The sequence below is a fragment of the Dendropsophus ebraccatus genome, chromosome 3 (assembly GCF_027789765.1).
Source record: "Dendropsophus ebraccatus isolate aDenEbr1 chromosome 3, aDenEbr1.pat, whole genome shotgun sequence".
NCBI classification, from domain to species: Eukaryota; Metazoa; Chordata; class Amphibia; order Anura; family Hylidae; genus Dendropsophus; species Dendropsophus ebraccatus.
In genome coordinates, this window is record NC_091456.1 from 22965754 (window position 1) to 22983008 (window position 17255).

The 17255-nt window shown below is 45.5% G+C and overlaps 1 protein-coding gene across 1 annotated transcript in view; it reads left to right on the forward strand.

Annotated features, from left to right (window-relative positions):
* Positions 1-1793: 1793 nt before the first annotated feature.
* The window catches only part of LOC138785304 (clathrin heavy chain 1-like), a 68442-nt gene continuing 52980 nt past the window's right edge, over positions 1794-17255 (forward strand). Inside the window, exon 1 of the mRNA XM_069961119.1 lies at positions 1794-1953. Within this exon, the coding sequence (XP_069817220.1) occupies positions 1912-1953 (42 nt within the window). The 5' untranslated portion in view covers positions 1794-1911. The remainder of the gene's footprint in view (positions 1954-17255) is intronic.

A 17255-nucleotide genomic window follows, 5' to 3' on the forward strand; every position in this document is an offset into this window, starting at 1 on the left:
AAAGCTGCTGCTGCTGCTCCTCCTCCCGCACCTCATTTATCACGATTTACGCTAAATCCTGATACAAATATACACATCTATATTTGGTACGCCGGGCGCCAATTCAGGCGTCTGGCAAGCTGGATTCACTAAGAGGCGTGCGCCAGGAAAAGGCGGTGGGGAGGGGGTGGGGCCTAAGTTAAGACTGGTATACGAGTACGCTGGTCTTCATAAATCCCCCTCATAGAGTACAAAACCTTCAGGCTAGGTTCACACACAGTTAAATAAAAGCAAAATTCAACTGTGTGTGCACTGCTGACCAATTTCCTAATGACATCAATGAAGTGATTATTATAGTGAAAATACGGCCATATTTTGAGCTCTAAATTATTTTACCTTCATTTAATGTGTATACCTAGCCTTAAAGGGGTATTCCGCTCAAACGTGACTTTTTGATATGCTGCTGCCCATGGGGAGACTAACAATTCCTTCTATACTTTTTATTACCTATTCAGTCTTCTTCCCCCAGTTCTGAGCTGCTGCTTTCTGCTGAAGACACAAATATCTGTGTGTGAGCCTTTCTGTCTCCCCCTCCTCCCCCCTCCCTTCTGAGACAAATGATGTAAACTATTCATCAGCAACTCGACCTCAGAATAACCCCCCCCCCCCCCCCCCCCAGCATTACAAAGAAGCTACAATGTTGGCGATAAAGCCTGTCAGGGACTTATTTAGATCAGCCGTCTCAGAAGGGAGGGGGAGGAGGGGGAGACAGAGAGAAAAGCTCACAGTTTTTTGTGTCTTCAGTAGGCAGCAGCTGCTCAGAACTGGGGGAAGGAGACAGAATATATAATAAGAAGTATGGAAGCAATTGTTAGTCTCACCATGGGCAGCAACATATCAAAAGTTATGTTTGAGTGGAATACCCCTTTAAGCCTCATTCGCATGTCCATAGGACTGCCCGAAGCCATAGGGTGTATACATGTTTTCCAGGACTCACTAGGGCTGCATCCACCTTCTTCAGCCACCAGTAATCAAATGCAGAGTGTGCTCGAGATTCTCTCATCTCTAAAAGTCACCCAAGTAGTTTTCTAACGCAATGAAATTCTTATAACAGTAGGTGAAATAATTCACTTATCTAAAAGGATTATTCTAATTTGTGACATTTATGGCCAATCCACAGGCACTATGTCATATAATATGTCTGATAGATGGTGGGACCTGTATCTGTATCCACCCTCTTGCCTCTATGTTCCCTGGAGGTGGTCAGGAAGCCCAAAACAGCCAAGTGGGCTGCATTATGTAGTTTACTTGACTCCCACAGAGCATAACAGGATCTGCATAAGCAATGTCGCAGTTCTACTACTATACAGATTGGAAGTCACTGGAATATCACCGCCTGTCCCCTTTGTTCTTGGAGAGATGAGCCGCAGCCAGAGGTCTCTTCCCATAGAGAAAACAAGAACTAATGGCTGTTCTGTTCCTGTGTATGGGGAGGATGGTCCTTGTTAGTTACACGCACAGAACCTGGGGAGAATTATCTGGTTACACTAGGGGAGCCATTTATGCTCACTATAGATATAAAGCCTTTGGCTGGAGTGCCCCTTTATCTATAACATGTGACTTGGGCCTTTCCACGAACACTGTAATGGAGAAGATGATGACATCCCATGCTCCATGTTCTCCACATATCCTGCAGGGGGAGACATTGCCTCAAAGCCCTTGAGGACCCCCCCCCCCAGCTCTCATTCAGCGCTGCCATGGCAACCTCCCACCCCTGAGTGCGCGCCCATCTTTGAGTCTGCGCAGCCGGCTTGTCAGTGCGCCTGCGCGGCTTAAACCTCAGTCATACCGTGTGTCCCGGGCGCCGCCGGCGGAGTCTCCTTAGGACACGGTTTGCGCTGTGCTCGGAGCCCGAGGCCGGACTTGGCAGCCATGGCGCAGATCTTGCCCATTCGCTTCCAGGAGCACTTTCAGGTAACTGGGAACAAGGGGGGTGAGAGGACTGAGGCGAGCTGGGCAGCCATGGGCATAACGGATTGTGGGGGAATGGACGAGATGCGGGGACGTGAATCAGCAGATGTCCTTGGGGCTGAGCTCAGGGCAGCAGGGGGTTAACTGATGGCTGCTATAAGGGGAGGGGTTAGTGCCCCCCTATGTGGTGCCAGTGCTGTGGGCCTGGCATGGTGCATCCCTTGTCATGTATTGCAGCCGCCTGGTACTTGTGGTTCCCCTGGTGATGCTGCGGCTGATGCAGATGTGCAGCGCTGCTTCCCCCTCCTGCGCCTCCTCCTCTTCTTCTTCTTAGGGTTATTGATTTCCAGCAGTGAGGAGGAAGGAGGGGGTGCAGCGTGCAGGGGCGTCCCCCCTCCCCTCCATCTCTGGGTACCGGCGCACGTTTCGGAGGTGTCATCAGGGCTGCGATGGCTCGGAAGGGACCAGGGCGATCATTCATCATATGGCCTACACCGGGATCCTCTTCATCATCATCATCATCCTCCTCCTCGTCACCGCAGCGTGTCCAGCTATTTGGATGCGGTGAAAAAAACCTCCGTCCAGCACTGGAGAGGTTAACGTGAAAATGAAAAGAATGCGCTATAATGAATAGAGAGCAGGAAGTGACCCCCCCCCCAATCTTCCCTGAAAGTGTCGAGACCCCCCCTTTTAAACACTGGTGCACTTGTGGGGATAGGCCGTGCCGGCGTCTTGTTGTGTGCGGAGCGCTGACGGATGGCAGGCTGCTGCTGGTCTGGGGTAATGGGGGACAGCTTACCCAGCAAGGTCAGGGGGATAGCAGATGGCTGTCAGGACTGTGCTGTGCCATGCTAAGTGTATGGCGGCGGAGGGCTGAGTCATATATACCTATATACCCGACAGCGTCAGCTGGTTCTGCTCCTAGGGCATCGGATGTACAGGTCCCAGGTGTGCCAGGATGTCGTACCAGATGATCGATGGGAAACCAATATGGTGGAAAAGAAGAAGAGTGCAATTAAGACAGCCGGCTTTGTGATTCAGACCGATCTCGAGTAATTTTACAAATTGGGAGATCTTTAGGTCAGGGATGGGGAACCTTCGGCCCTCCAGCTGTTGCAAAACTACAACTCCCATCATGATAGGAGTTGTAGTTTTGCAACAGCTGGAGGGCCGAAGGTTCCCCATCCCTGCTTTAGGTTATGGCTATGGTTAAAGGGGTACTCCAGTAAAAATCTTTCTCTGTCAAATCTTGACAGGTTTCAGAAATTTAAATAGATCTGTAATTTAATTCTATAAAAAAAATCAGTACTTATCAGCTACTGTATGTCCTGCAGGAAGTGGTGGCTTTTCAGTCTGACACAGTGCTCTCTGCTGCCACCTCTGTCCATGTCAGGAACAGGCACCTATACTTACCATTGATGATTGGTGTCCTGCGGTGTGGCTTCATTCCGGTCTTAGGGCCCTATTCCAATGGACGATTATCGTTCACATTATCGTTAACGATTAACAATCTCAAACGACCGCTATTGGGAAAGACCTGAAAACGTTCACTCATTTCCATGGAACGATAATAGTTACTTATGATCGTATTTGCGATAGTTTTTTTTCTTCGCTATTGCGTTCGTATCTACTATGAACGACCGAACAATGTCTTATTCAATGCTAACGTTTTGCGAACGAGCAACGATAAAAATTGGTCCAGGTCTTATAAAGCGATCGACGATTTCTCGTTCGGTCGTTAATCGTTAACTGCATTTCAACCGAGCGATTATCGTTTATATTCGAACGATTTATTGATAAACTGAACGATAATCGTCTGGTGGAATAGGGCCCTTACACTGCTATTCAAATCCCGCTGGTACCCATGTGACTTCTTGACTGGCTGGCCCGCAGGTAAAGAGGCGGGAAGTTGGGGTCTCCAGTACATCTCTGCCGCTTCTTTCATAGAGAAGTATTGGAGACCCTGACTTCCGGCCTTCTATAGCCCTGTAGAAAGAAGAGAGGTCAGAAGAAATGTGACATCGCTGCTAGTGGGATCTGAATGGCGCCGTAGGACTGGAATAAAGCCGCGCCACGGGGCAATGATCATCAATGGTAAATATGTGTGTTAGCCTGCAGTAGGGTAGAGGATTAAAGGGGTTATGCAGCGCTACAAAAACATGGCCACTTTTCCCCCTACTGTTGTCTCCAGTTCAGGTGCGGTTTGCAATTAAGCTCCATTTACTTCAATGGAACTGAGTTTCAAACCCCCACCCAAACTGGAGACAACAGTAGGGGGAAAGTGGCCATGTTTTTGTAGCGCTGGATAACCCCTTTAAAAGAAAAACTGCAACAAATCAAACTACCGCCTGGCAAATATAAGGAAAACCTGAAAAAATTGCGTTCATTGCCTTATAAATGAATAAACTAAAATGCTGGCGATGTATCAGGGTCCTCTTAAATGGAGTGATTTTTCGTTTTCTCTCTAACGATAAACTGTAGCGCTTTTGCTAACGACCTGAAATCATTCACCATAATACCCGGGATAATACTTGTTAGGGTTCTATTACACGGAACTTGAGCGAACGAATGTGGAATTACAGCGAACGATTAACGATAATTTTAGGTTCAGATCTAAATCAATGACATACAAATGATTTTTCAATTGTTTGCCTGCCATTACACAGAACAATTATCGTTTAAATTCAAACAATATAGAGATTTTTCACACGATAATCGTCCCGTGTAATACGGCCCTTAGTCACTATTGTAATTACCCTTGTTCATATACTCAGTTACTCCTTCTGATCCCAGCGAATGATGTGTACAGACACCGAAAGACTTAGGGTACAAACACACTGGGCGTATCCGCAGCGGATTTCTCGCTGCGGATCCCTGCCCTGTACACTATATGGGCAGACAAACGCGCAGCAGGATGGACATCTTGCTGCGAGTTTGTCAGCAGCCCGCCCTGTTAACCCCCCGCCGCCGGAGCGGGGACCAGGTGATGTATAAGCTCCGGCGGCGGGGGGGGGTTCTTTGGGGCTCCCCACGTCTTCACGTCCTGCTCAGTCAATCAGTGCACTGCGGCGATGCAGCGCACTGATTGGCCGAGCAGGACGTGCCCGGAACCCCCGAAGCAAGCCGGAGCGGGACCAGGTGAAGTATACGCTCCGGCGGGCTGCTGACAAACTCGCAGTGAGATGTCCATCCTGCTGAGAGTTTGTCTGCCTATAGAGTGTACAGGGCAGGGATCGGAAGAGGCGAGATATCCGCTGCGGATAAGGCCAGTGTGTATGTACCCTAACAATGATTTTATGGTTGGCTCAAAAGATGCGATCAGCGACACATGAATGAATTGTTGTTAGTTGTTTGATCGTTGCCTGTATACGCACAATATAATGCTTTTTCGCACCATAATCGTTCCATGTAATAAGGCCCTGAGCTATGCCGGCCACTCTCAGTTGTGACAATAAAGGTCACCTTCATACTCTTCATCAGGACATAGGTAACTAATGGTGATCTGTACTAACTTGAGGGGCACCAAGTAAAGTTCACATCTAATATGGAAGTTAATAAATCAGGAGAGTTGAACCACATTGCTTACATTTTGTTTAACTCTATAGAACTTTCTTTTTTTTTTTCTTTTTTACAGCTAGGGCACAGGAGTAGTGTTGAGCGGACCTGTTAAACTGTTTGCGTTTGGCAGCGTTCTCAGCGTTTGATTTCCCGTAGCTGCAAGAGTTGGATCCCGCTCTAGGGAGTCCTGATAAACATGGATACAGCAATAGGCTGGAAGGTAGCCAGTGGGGCTAGAAGTACACAACTGGCGCTCAATTTTTTTTTTTTTTTTAGGACACCATAAAGGTTTTTTGGCCATAGGAATGGTATTAATGTTTTTTTAAAGAAATACTGTAGGGCAGCAGCATACACATGAGGGGAGGGGTCTGGTAGGTGATGTTGGCATTCTGTAATTTACAGAAGTCAGCTGACCACTTTCTTTGTGATTTTCTCTGTGGCAGACTGAGACCGTTACAGTAATAAAATGTCTAATGGCACCGATGGATTGGTGATGGTGAGTATGCACTATATAGCCAATAGAGAAAAACAAACTGGAATGTTCCTTTAAGTCTGTAGTAGTTTGCCAATACCTGTGAGACTTTAGAGAAGAGAATAGAGCAGATTTCCTATTTGCATAAAATATGTTCTTACATGACGTATCCCACGTTTAGTAGATGTTTAGATATTTTGCATGCCCCCCCATGCACCAAAATTGTGATTTAATAATAGGTGGTGTAAACTCAATCTAGACAGTCTATGCACCAAACAGAAGACAAAAAGGTAACTGGTCCTTGAGGTCTTTGAAACGTGTGCCGTTTAAAAAAAAAAAAATTGTTGGCGTAAAGGGCTGCTTGCATCCAGCATCCTAAACACACGCAGGTGCTGTAGCTGGGAAGAGCGGCACATTCCCTCAGTGCGCATGCGCCGCTCTTCACAGCTACAACACCAGCTAGAGATGAGTGAATTTTCTGTAAGGCTGGGTTCACACTGCGTTTTTTTCAATCCGTTTTTTTGCAAAAAAAACGGATGAAAAAAACAGATGCATTTGTGTGCATCCGTTTTTTCCATTGACTTCCACTGTAAAAAAAACGGATCAAAACGGATCTTATTTTTTTTAACGGACACAAAAGTAGTGTCAGCTACATTTTGTGTCCGTCAAAAAAAACCAATCCGTTTTGATCCGTTTTTTTTACAATGGAAGTCAATGGAAAAACGGATCAAAACGGATGCACACAAATGTATCCGTTTTTTTTTTTTCAAAAAACGGATTGCAAAAACACAGTGTGAACCCAGCCTAATAATGAAAAGAAGCGCTTCGGTGTCTCGGCAATCCGCTCATCAGCCGGCTGCCTTCTAAGTCACTGCCACTCTGTGCTGCTCCCCCGGGCGCTGGGAAAAGCTGGATCCTGTCCTGGGAAAATAGGAGTAGTTTCCTAGGACTGGTTCCAGCTTTTTCTAACACCTGGGGAGGAGCTGCAGTGAGTTAGAAGGAAGCCGGCTGATCAGCAGGATGGTCGCAGAGCCACATCTCCTCTTTGACTCTCAATTACAGTAAGGATTGTGCAGTTTCTGCTCTGTGGACAGCCAAAGCTGAGATACTATGCCCCCTAGTGTGCTGTCACCTACACAACACTGTCAGCAACTCGGTCAGGGCTGAATGCTGACAGATTTCCTTTAACTACTTTTTTTGTTAACACATTGAGAACCAGCTGCCTTTTCCTTTACTCTGCAAAGTGAATGTATCACTAGTTCGAGTTACTAAAGACGTTCACAGAACTTGATCGGTGCCGCCGTACGCATTGTATTGGTCCTTTCCATTCCTCTTATCACTGCCTAGTTCCTGGGATCTTCGGTTTGTTTATCTGCATATGTGTAAGGGCCCTATTCCACGGGGCGATTATCGTTTGTACAATTGTTAAATTGTTCGGAACGAAGCGATAATCGGTTCAATAGCAGTTAACGATTAAACGACGAACGAGAAATCGTTGATCGCTTAATGAGACCTGGATCTATTTTTATCGTTGCTCGTTCGCAAATCGTTCGCATGGAATAAGATTTAGTTCGCAATAGCGACGTCAAGACAACCGCAAGAGCGATCATAAATAATGATCATTGTTCCGTGTAATTGGGTGAATGATTTCAGGTCGTTCGCAATAGCGGTCGTTTGAGATCGTTTATTGTTGACTTATAATTGTCCCGTGGAATAGGGCCCTTAGTTTAGTGCTCTTGAGACGGGCCCAGTGCACCCATATCTCCTCCCCTGAAGGGGGCGTGTCACTGAGGGGAGGAGATATCAGTGCGCTGTTGCGGCAGGGCCTGCCTCCAGTGCACCAAACTAGAGGCAATGGGAAGAGTAAACAGCACCGTTACAATTTGCACCAATCAGGTTCTATGGACATCTTTATTGACTCGGCCTAGTGGTACATAGTGTAAACTGCCCACAGCAACCAATCACAGCTCAGCTTTCTTTTACCAGAGCCGATAGCTGAGCTTTGGTGTAAAGTGCCCACAGCAGCCAATCAGTCTATATTTCAGTGTTTAGTCTTATATTTTAGGGTCTAAGCAGTAGACAGTCTTAGTATTTCTGGGCCAATAATCCGGTCATCAGACTTGGCTTGTATTGTAGCTGTGATCACATGATTTGTACAAGTAATTTTATTTGCTTCAGTACTTGTAGTGGTCTGTAGTGGTGCGTTTGTCAATGTAAAGCTGTCCATACATGTGGCTGTGTGCTAGAAGTACAGTATCACTGAACAGTCAGTTTGTGACTCTTCAGGCCTGTGGGTGTCCACCAATTTAACGGGACCTTATAGCGTTGCAGACCATGCGATTGAGTCCTGTTAAATTAGCATATACAAATGGGAAGCAACCAGAAAGGGATGCAGCTGGATAGCCGTGAAATACTACATAAACGCAGTGTGAACATGGGTGTGACATGGTGTTAAAATTGTAGTCTCACCAGTAATGACTTCATGGTATCCCAGCTCTATTATTGAGTCTATAACAGAAAGTTACATTGAGGGTACAAACACACACACCGTATACGCAGCAGATCTGCAGCAGACTTGGTGGTTCAGATTTGATGCTGTGTTCAGTTATTTAGATCGTATCTGCTGTGTATCGCAGCAGTAAATAAGCTGCGTATACGGTGTGTGTGTTTGTACCCTTAGGGTACAAACCCACACACCGTATACGCAGCAGATACGCAGCAGATTTGATGGTGCACATTTGATACTGTGTTCAGTTATTTCGATCTAATCTGCTGCGTATCGCAGCAGTAAATATGCAGCGTATACGCCGTGTGTGTTTGTACCCTTCAGTTATTTAGATCTAATCTGCTGCATATCGCAGCAGTAATTACGCTGCGTATACGGTGTGTGGGTTTGTACCCGTAAAGGGGTTTTCCAAGTAAAAGTAATTGAAAGGCTATCCTTTGGTCACCGCGAGTGTTCCAGAATAATTTAAATATATTTACCATAAAAACTTAAAAGGGGTACTCCGGACTGGGGGGGCTTTTTTGCCTATGGCCGGGGAGGAGGTGGATGAGGGAAATGACGTCCCCTTACCTCCGCGGTTCCAACGCTGTGTCCCGGATCTGGTCCATGCTGCCCGGACACGGGATCCCGCCTCTGCCACTGACTGGCTGAGCGGACTTGAAACGTCACGTCTCAAGGCCCTGCAGAGACCTAAAAGCGGCGGGGCAGCGTGGACCGGAGTGGTGCGATCCGGGACACAGGGCTGGAACCGGGGAGGTAAGGGGACGTCATTGCCCTCATCCACCTCCTCCCCGGCCATAGACAAAAAAGACCCCCCCAGCCCTGAGTACCCCTTTTTATCATAATAATAGGTAATCATCTTATGACGTGTTTCTTTTAACTAAAGGAAATGGCATACGTTTGCTACAGCTTGATGCCACCTTGGAAATAAAAATTCCTGTGGCCTATTTAAAGGGTTTGTCCAGGCTTAGAATGACATGGCCGCTTTCTTCCAGATAAAGCACCACTCTTGTCCTCCGTTTGGGTAAAGGTTTTGCAGCTCAATTCCATTGAAGTGAATGAAGCTAAATTGTAATACCTCACACAGTCTGAAGACCGGGGTGGAGCTGTTTTTGCAGGATAGTAACTGCCCTCTTTTTCTAATCCCCAACAGACTAAGATTTCTGCTATTGGTCGGCATCTTTCACGACTGTTCGTGTCACAGAAAGGCGCCAGCAGGAAATGTTGGAAATCTGCCTTTCTTCCTAATATCCTACATATTTCTGGGGCAACTTCTGAGGAAATGAGGAAAGATATGAAGCAAAGTCTCATGTGTGTGTATGTGCAGTGGATGCAGCTAGTCTCCAGCCTTCATGTCCTGAACTAGTCAGAACTAGACTAGATGGAGCAGGTGGTCTTTTCCTGTTGACAATCTTCTATGTTTCTAACTTAATATTCACTATACACAAAGAAACACTGCTAACACTGCCAGATACCTGTAAAATAAAGGTCAGCCATAGGCCCAGATTTATCAGCACTCTGCCAGCGTCCACGCTCCTGAATCATTGCGGCCCTACAGGAACTAAAGCTGTGTCCCGCCTCTCTCATTGATTGGCTGAGCGGGCATTTCTGAGTGGGACTGTGACAATACAGTATCTGGAGCCTGGCAGGGAACCATGAGCTGTAATGCTGCACTGCAGGGGGATGGGTAAAGAGGACTTCTTTAATATGTCCCCACCATCTCCTGCACCCTTTCGGCCTCTGTCTCTCAGATGCACACGGCCTGCGGCAGCCATAGTGCCCACACACATACAAACACACACACATACTGTCTGCTGCAGCCATAGCGCGCGCACACACACATACAGCCTGCTGCAGCCATAGCACACTTCAGAAAAACACTCAATCTTCTCCCACAGAGAAAACACCACTTTATTACTGATACATGGAGGAAACTAAATGTATCTTAGAGAGGATTTTCTGGTTGTAATAAGGGGCTAAGATTGCTAGAACATAACATTTACATGTACTGTATTGCAGCAGATCTCACACTGCGAATGTCTATCTGCTAATAGTTTCCCTTTAAGGGTGCATTCACACCTATCTGCTGCAGAAAATCAGCTGCAGATCCTGTAGGTGTGAACGCACCATAAAGGATTTTGGCGCAGAAGAAGGATTAGATGTGTCGTCGGCTCACTTTTCTGCTGAGGAAAAAAAAATGTCACAATCAAAGAGTGGCTATGCCCTGTGATAGTTGGGGGGAGGGCTAGGTAACATGAGCAAATTTCCATGTTACGCCCTTCCTGGGGGGATATGCACTCATACAGAGACAGGAGGCATACTGGAGACTGTTTTTTTTTTTTTTTTTTACCTTCTCGACTCCCATTTCAGCCCGTCTGTTTCCCCCCCGTCCTCTCCTCTCTGCACAGATGCTACAGTGTAGGTAACATGCAGATCTGCAATCTTGGTCTCGTTTTAAATCTAGATGGCAGCTCTGACTGCAAGATAGGCTGTATGTCAGGCTCTGGAAGCTAAGTCGAGATTGACAGCTGATTTCATATGCATCTGTCATTTCAGAGGGTACTTTCTGCCGGACATACAGCTGTTGATAAGTACTGGAAGACTTGATATTTTTAAAGGGGAACTATCAGCGGGTTAGACAAATCTAATCCCCTAATAGCTCCTTAGTGGTCAAAGGGCGCTGAGGATGGTTATGTCTGTTACCTTCATCCTCAGCACTGTCCAATGCTGTTTATTTGAAAATCCTCTGACTGGTAAGCTGCTGGGAGCACTGGCGGCCCACCCCTTCTAATGATAATCAATGCAGGGGATGGACTGGATCAGGGTTAGCTCCGCCCCCAGTGCTCCTAACTGCTTACCTGGCAGAGGATTTCAGATTAAACAGCACAAGAATGGTGCTGAGGATGAAGGTAACACATACCCTCCTCCTCAGCGCCCCGTGCCCTCTATGGAGCTGCCAGCAGGATAGATATGTCCAACCTGCTGATAGTTCCCCTTTAAATAAAGTTAAAGAGTCACTGTCGTATTTTTATTTTTTTTTGCAGAAATCAATAGTCCAGGCGATTTTAAGAAACTTTGTAATTGAGTTTATTAGCCAAATCTGACATTATCTGCATGTAAAAAGCCTTTTCCCAGGTCCCCCCCTCCTTCCTCTTTTTCATCCACTCTGAAAAATCTGAAAATTGTGACTTGTTGCAGGAGACGTACCCTGTCTGTTCTAGGGAGAGGGGAGGGGGGAGGAGGAAGGAGGGAGTTAGCCGGCAGCAGAAAGCAGATAACAGAGGATTACAGGCACGGAGCTGGGTGACAGCTGTAATCCGAGCTCAGACAGGTCACTGGTGACTGTCACAGGAGATATCCCGTGAGGGATTTGTAGATTAACTCTTTGTTGTCCTGTTTTGGTCTTTTCTTTAGCTCTCTCCATAGGAGAACAATGAAGACAGGGGGGAGAGCTTCAAACTGCTTTTTCATGATAAAAATGCATTTTTCGGATAATAAACCCAATTACAAAGTTTCTTAAAATCGCCTAGACTATTGATTTCTGCAAAAAAAAAATTCACGACAGTGACACTTTAAATTACAAATCTATATAAGTTTCTCTCACCAGTTGATTTGAAAGAAAAAAGTCTCCACACTACCATTTTAAAGGGGTTGTTCAGTGAAAATGTTTCTTTCAAATCATCTGGTTTCAGAAAGTTCTATAGATTTGTAATTTACTTCTATTTAAAAAGCTCCATTCTTCTCATACTTATCAGCTACTGTATGTCCTGTAGGAAGTGGTGTATTCTTTCCAGTCTGACACAGTGCTCTCTGCTGCCACCTCTGTCCATGTCAGGAAATGTCCAGAGCAGGAGAGGTTTTCTATGGGAATTTGCTGCTGCACTGGACAGTTCCTGGCATGGACAGAGGTGGCAGCAGAGAGCACTGTGTCAGACTAGAAAGAAAACATTTCCTGCAGGACATACAGCGGCTGATAAACATGGGAAGGCTTGACATTTTTAAATAGAAGCAAAATAAAAATCTATATAACTTTCTTAAAACCAGTGGATTTAAAAGTAAAAGATTTTCGCTGGACAGCCCCTTTAAGTTCAGAGCAGCGTGGCCACCCTCATAGTGTGCTGCTGAGCATTGTAAACAGCAGAATATAATGCTTTACAGGATAGAATGACAAAATATTCAATTTACTCTATTACTTTTTTTCTTTTTGTTAACATGCAATAACAGAACATTTTTTCATTCATGTTAAATCCCTTTCAACTAATGTGGCCGCCGCTAAGGGTGTCCGTACCGAGCGTGTACCTGACAAAGTGCTTTCATGTGATAGTCACACTGACTAGTCATGTGGCTGCGAATTATAACTCTTGTATTAGTCTGGAGCGCCGCATGTGCACCTTGTCGGCCCCGCATACCCTGTATGTTATGTTACAGCACAGACTGATAGACCTAATAGGCAAATAAATAGAGATAGGAGAAGGACATATATAATGCTGCTGGTGAATTATCTGTATATATTCCAGTATAGGATATCTTTTCTGGTCTGGAGGGATTCTTGCTCCAGCTTGTTGTGCATTCTTGATGGAACCGTTTTAAAATGCAGATGTTGAGTATCGATAGAAATCCTTCCCACGGTTGTGTCCTCGTGCAGCATATTGTCCTGTGCCGCTTATGGGAGCAATGACTGCAGTAACAACCTCTTTTATAGACTGCCTGCTGTCCATATCTTCAGTGATACACCAGACATCACAGTATCTAATAAATATGTATTTGTTGGGGCAGGTTTATCAAAACTCTCCCCAAGGGTGGGCTCACACATAACGGAATCATCATCCCGCTGCCAGTATATAAGTGGCAGCCCCTTTAAAACACAGCCGCCTGGTGCATACATTGCCCGGTCCTCGCTCTGGCTGCTTCTGCAGCTTCTGGCGTCCTGACATCCTGTTCAGCCAATCAGTGTGCTGTCCTGCCGCAGCGTGCTGATTGGCTGAGCGGGACGTCCAGATGCTGGGAGCCACAGAACAAGTCATTCTCTATGGGCGTGGGACTCATCTCTGGTGGGCACGCGCACGGCTTCTGACAGGGATTTCTCAGCGTCAGGATGGGGAACGAGACTTCGAGAGGGGGATAAGTATAAAGGGCTCCACCGGTGGGGTCGGGCAGACTTCACCCCGGCAGCCAGGTGGACAGGTCCCCTTTAAAGGAGATGTCTGTCGATTTTTAAAATTTGGCAGTTGGCAGGGGGACTTACCTCTCCTCGTGCCTGCGGTGAATGGCGGAAATGGCCTTGGGACCCCGCCGGAAGGCATTTACCCTCTAGTTGTGATGAGGTCACTACTGAGGGAGTGGTCTATCTATCATCTGGGTCATGACGTGTCCGCAGCAGGGTTCCCAGAGCCAAGTGGGGGTCCTGTAGCAGGTCCTGCTGCTCAACGAGGGCGCAGGGAGAGGTAAATTCGTACTTGTATTCAAATCCCCCCCTGCTAGCTGCTGAATTTTAAAAATCGCCAGACTTCTCCTTTATGCCATACTCTGTCTGCAATTGCTGATCTGCAGTTGGGGACCCATTGATTTTTGTGGCCCCATACACACACCCATAACTGTTACGGATGCGTGTTGGGGGTCATGATCCATCACCCATTCAAATCAATGGATCTGTGCATATGCAGATGGTTACAACAGATCTGTAGTGGCAGATCCGCAGTTATGTGAATGGGGCTTTAGGCTTTTCCCTGTACGTACGGTTTGTAGAAATAGTAAAAAAAAATTTGAATTTTATAGCTGAATATTTTGGAATCTTCTCCTGAATAGTAATGGTTGTGCAGTCTCCGCAGCACAATCTCCTCAGAGTACTTATGGCTTCCCTTAGAGCACTGGCTGAATTTTCGTTCTATATTTGGAAACCCATGACAGTCTCTTGTACATGTCCCAGTGGGAAAGGAACTCTTGTGGATAACTGTTCAAGATTGCGGTAATCACTGTTTTCCCCGCAGACCATCTGCATCATCCGCTCCGAGGTCTCGTTCTGCGAGGCTGTATAGTAACAGGTCACAAGCTCTTTTTCTTGCTGGCTGTGGTTGGCAAAATGCAATATTTGTGTATGGGGAGAGGAGGGGTAAGCCGCAGCGAGAGCATGCTTTCTGCGGCTTATCTCTTTATGAACAAAAGGGCTGACTGTGACTTTCCATCAACCCCTTGCAACTACTGACTTCATCTGTCGGTGGCGGTTCACAACGGCCCCATACATGCTAGATTGAAGGCCAAATCAGTACTCATACTCTAAAGTGTATGGGAGGCTGACGTTATAGTTTATTTTTAAGCTTAGTGGTAGAATGCAGAAAGTAAAATAAAAAAATTTTTGGGGAAAAAAATATCACCAAAAATTAAATATGTATAACATAAATATTTGACTTAAGGGGGAAAAAGTTTTCAGATAAACTGGTGGCAAAAAGTTTTGTAATATTGTAAGATTTGTAATTTGTAAAAAAAAAAAAAAAAACAAAACAAAAAAACTACTAAACTTCTGATACTTATCAGCTGCTGTATGTCCTGCAGGAAGTGGTTAATTCTTTCTAGTCTGGAGAACAGGAAAGGTTTTTTTATGGGGATTTGCTCCTGCTCTGGACAGTTCCTGACATGGACAGAGGTGGCAGCAGAGAGCACTGTGTCAGACTGAAGAGAATACACCACTTCCTGCAGGACATACAGCAGCTGATAAGTACTGGAAGACTTGAGTATTTTTAAATGGAAGCATTTACAGATCACTATAATGTTATCACTATAGCTAAGCATTTTTGGCATGCCTTATGGATACGTCATAAATGCCTAGTAGGTATAGGCCCTACCTTTGCTGCTTGTTCCTATAGACTTCTTCATGGTTGTCTACCTCCCAGAGAATGGTGAATGCTTTGTATATCCCTTATATCTAGGCCGTGAGGATACACAGGGTATTTTCACATCATGGTTTGCCTCCATTGCACAGATCTGTCAGCATAATGTCGTTATGGGATGCCAGTGTATCCGCACATGGAGAGACACAGACCCCATAGACATTAATTGCCCAGACAAGCATGGATGAGGTTGTTTTTTTTTTTTTTTTTTTTTCAGATCTAAGAGTGTGCATTGTTGTGCTTTAGGATCTAAAGTCTTATATATGCAGAAAATGACCCCGACATAGTCACTAACTGAATACATGAATGTGTGTATGGTCTATGCCTCTTCATTGCTTGGATTCACCACATCCCTTTTCACAGAATGCTGATGGGAACATACCATGCATTTACAACATGTATGTGAATGGGACCATAGCAAAGCATCATGAAGATTACATAATGTGGCAGAAAATTAGAATACTCTGACCTGCTGATAAGTCCCTATAGTGCACCGGGTGCTGAGGATGAAGGTAAGTTTTTTTTACAGGGGTGGGGCTACTGCCCTCAGAGCACCTATCTGCCTATTTTTTTTTTTTTTTGGGGGGGGGGGGGGGCAGATCAGTGCAATGAGGACTGTAGCTCCGCCCCCAGTACGGTGAAATTAGCATATTAAAGTGTCACTGTCGTTTACAATTTTTTTGCAGAAATCAATAGTACAGGCGATTTTAAGAAACTTTGTAATTGGGTTTAATAGCTGAAAGAGTGCATTTTTATCATAAAAAAGCAGTTTAAAGCTCTCCCTCCTGTCTTCATGGTTTTCTATGGAGAGATGAGGCACCAAAACAGGACAACAAAGAGTTAATTTACAGCTACATCGCCGGGCTATCTCCTCTGAATTCAGCACTGACCTCTCTGACCTCTGAATACCGGCTTTCACACAGCTCCCACTGTGTAATCCTTTGTTCTCTGCTCTCTCCCCCCTCCATAGTTACACAGGGCCCGACTGATGTAAAAGAGTTGAGATTTCCTGATGATGAGCAGTGAATGAGAGAGAGGAGGAGGGGGGGGGGGACCTGGGGAAAGGCTTGAATGCAGATAATGGCATATTTGCCTAATAAACCCAATTACAACGTTTCTTAAAATTGCCTGGACTATTGATTTCTACAAAAAACAACAGTGACACTTTAAATAAACTGCTGATATCCTTAAAACGGCCTCGAGGATGAAGATAAGAAAGCTGCCTTCATCCTCAGCCCCCCATCCACTATAGAGAGAGAGAGATCAGAAGGTTAAATACTAATCGGCTTCGAGTTTCCCTTTAATTATGGCTTTGACACGTAACTTCCTATATAAGCAAACCAATATCTTGGGGAAGAGCTTTAGGACACAACCCCTTATGCTGTTGGGCAATAACAATAAATTCTCTTTTCACTGCAGCAAAGAAAGCCTTGTACTTTTTAACGTATAGAATAGATAGAGTTCTATACAATTTGTGCAAGTGTAACCATTGCTCCGCTATTCTGTTGTACAACTAATAATGGTGATGGAGCGCATCGCTTTTGTAGCGGCACTTTTAAAATAGAGTAAAAAATACTCCATTTCCCCCAAGGTATTAGCTGTAGTGCTTTCTCCGCGAAACAACCTGCGTGCTTCCTGCATTGCTTGCCTTTCCTAGCAGTTTGCCTCTGTAAAAGCAGCCTCAGGTTAGTAGTTTATTCAGCGGATGATTCATGTTGGAAGCCGTCCCAATGCTCGCTGGGAGGATTGCAGTCTCACAACTTGCATTGCCATATTGTGTTATATTTAGAGCGAAACCTGTGATGGATTGTTATTGTATAAATGATGTATAAAAAAGAATATTCCCTGTATTAGTGAGGAAGTGAATATGGCTATCGGATGACAA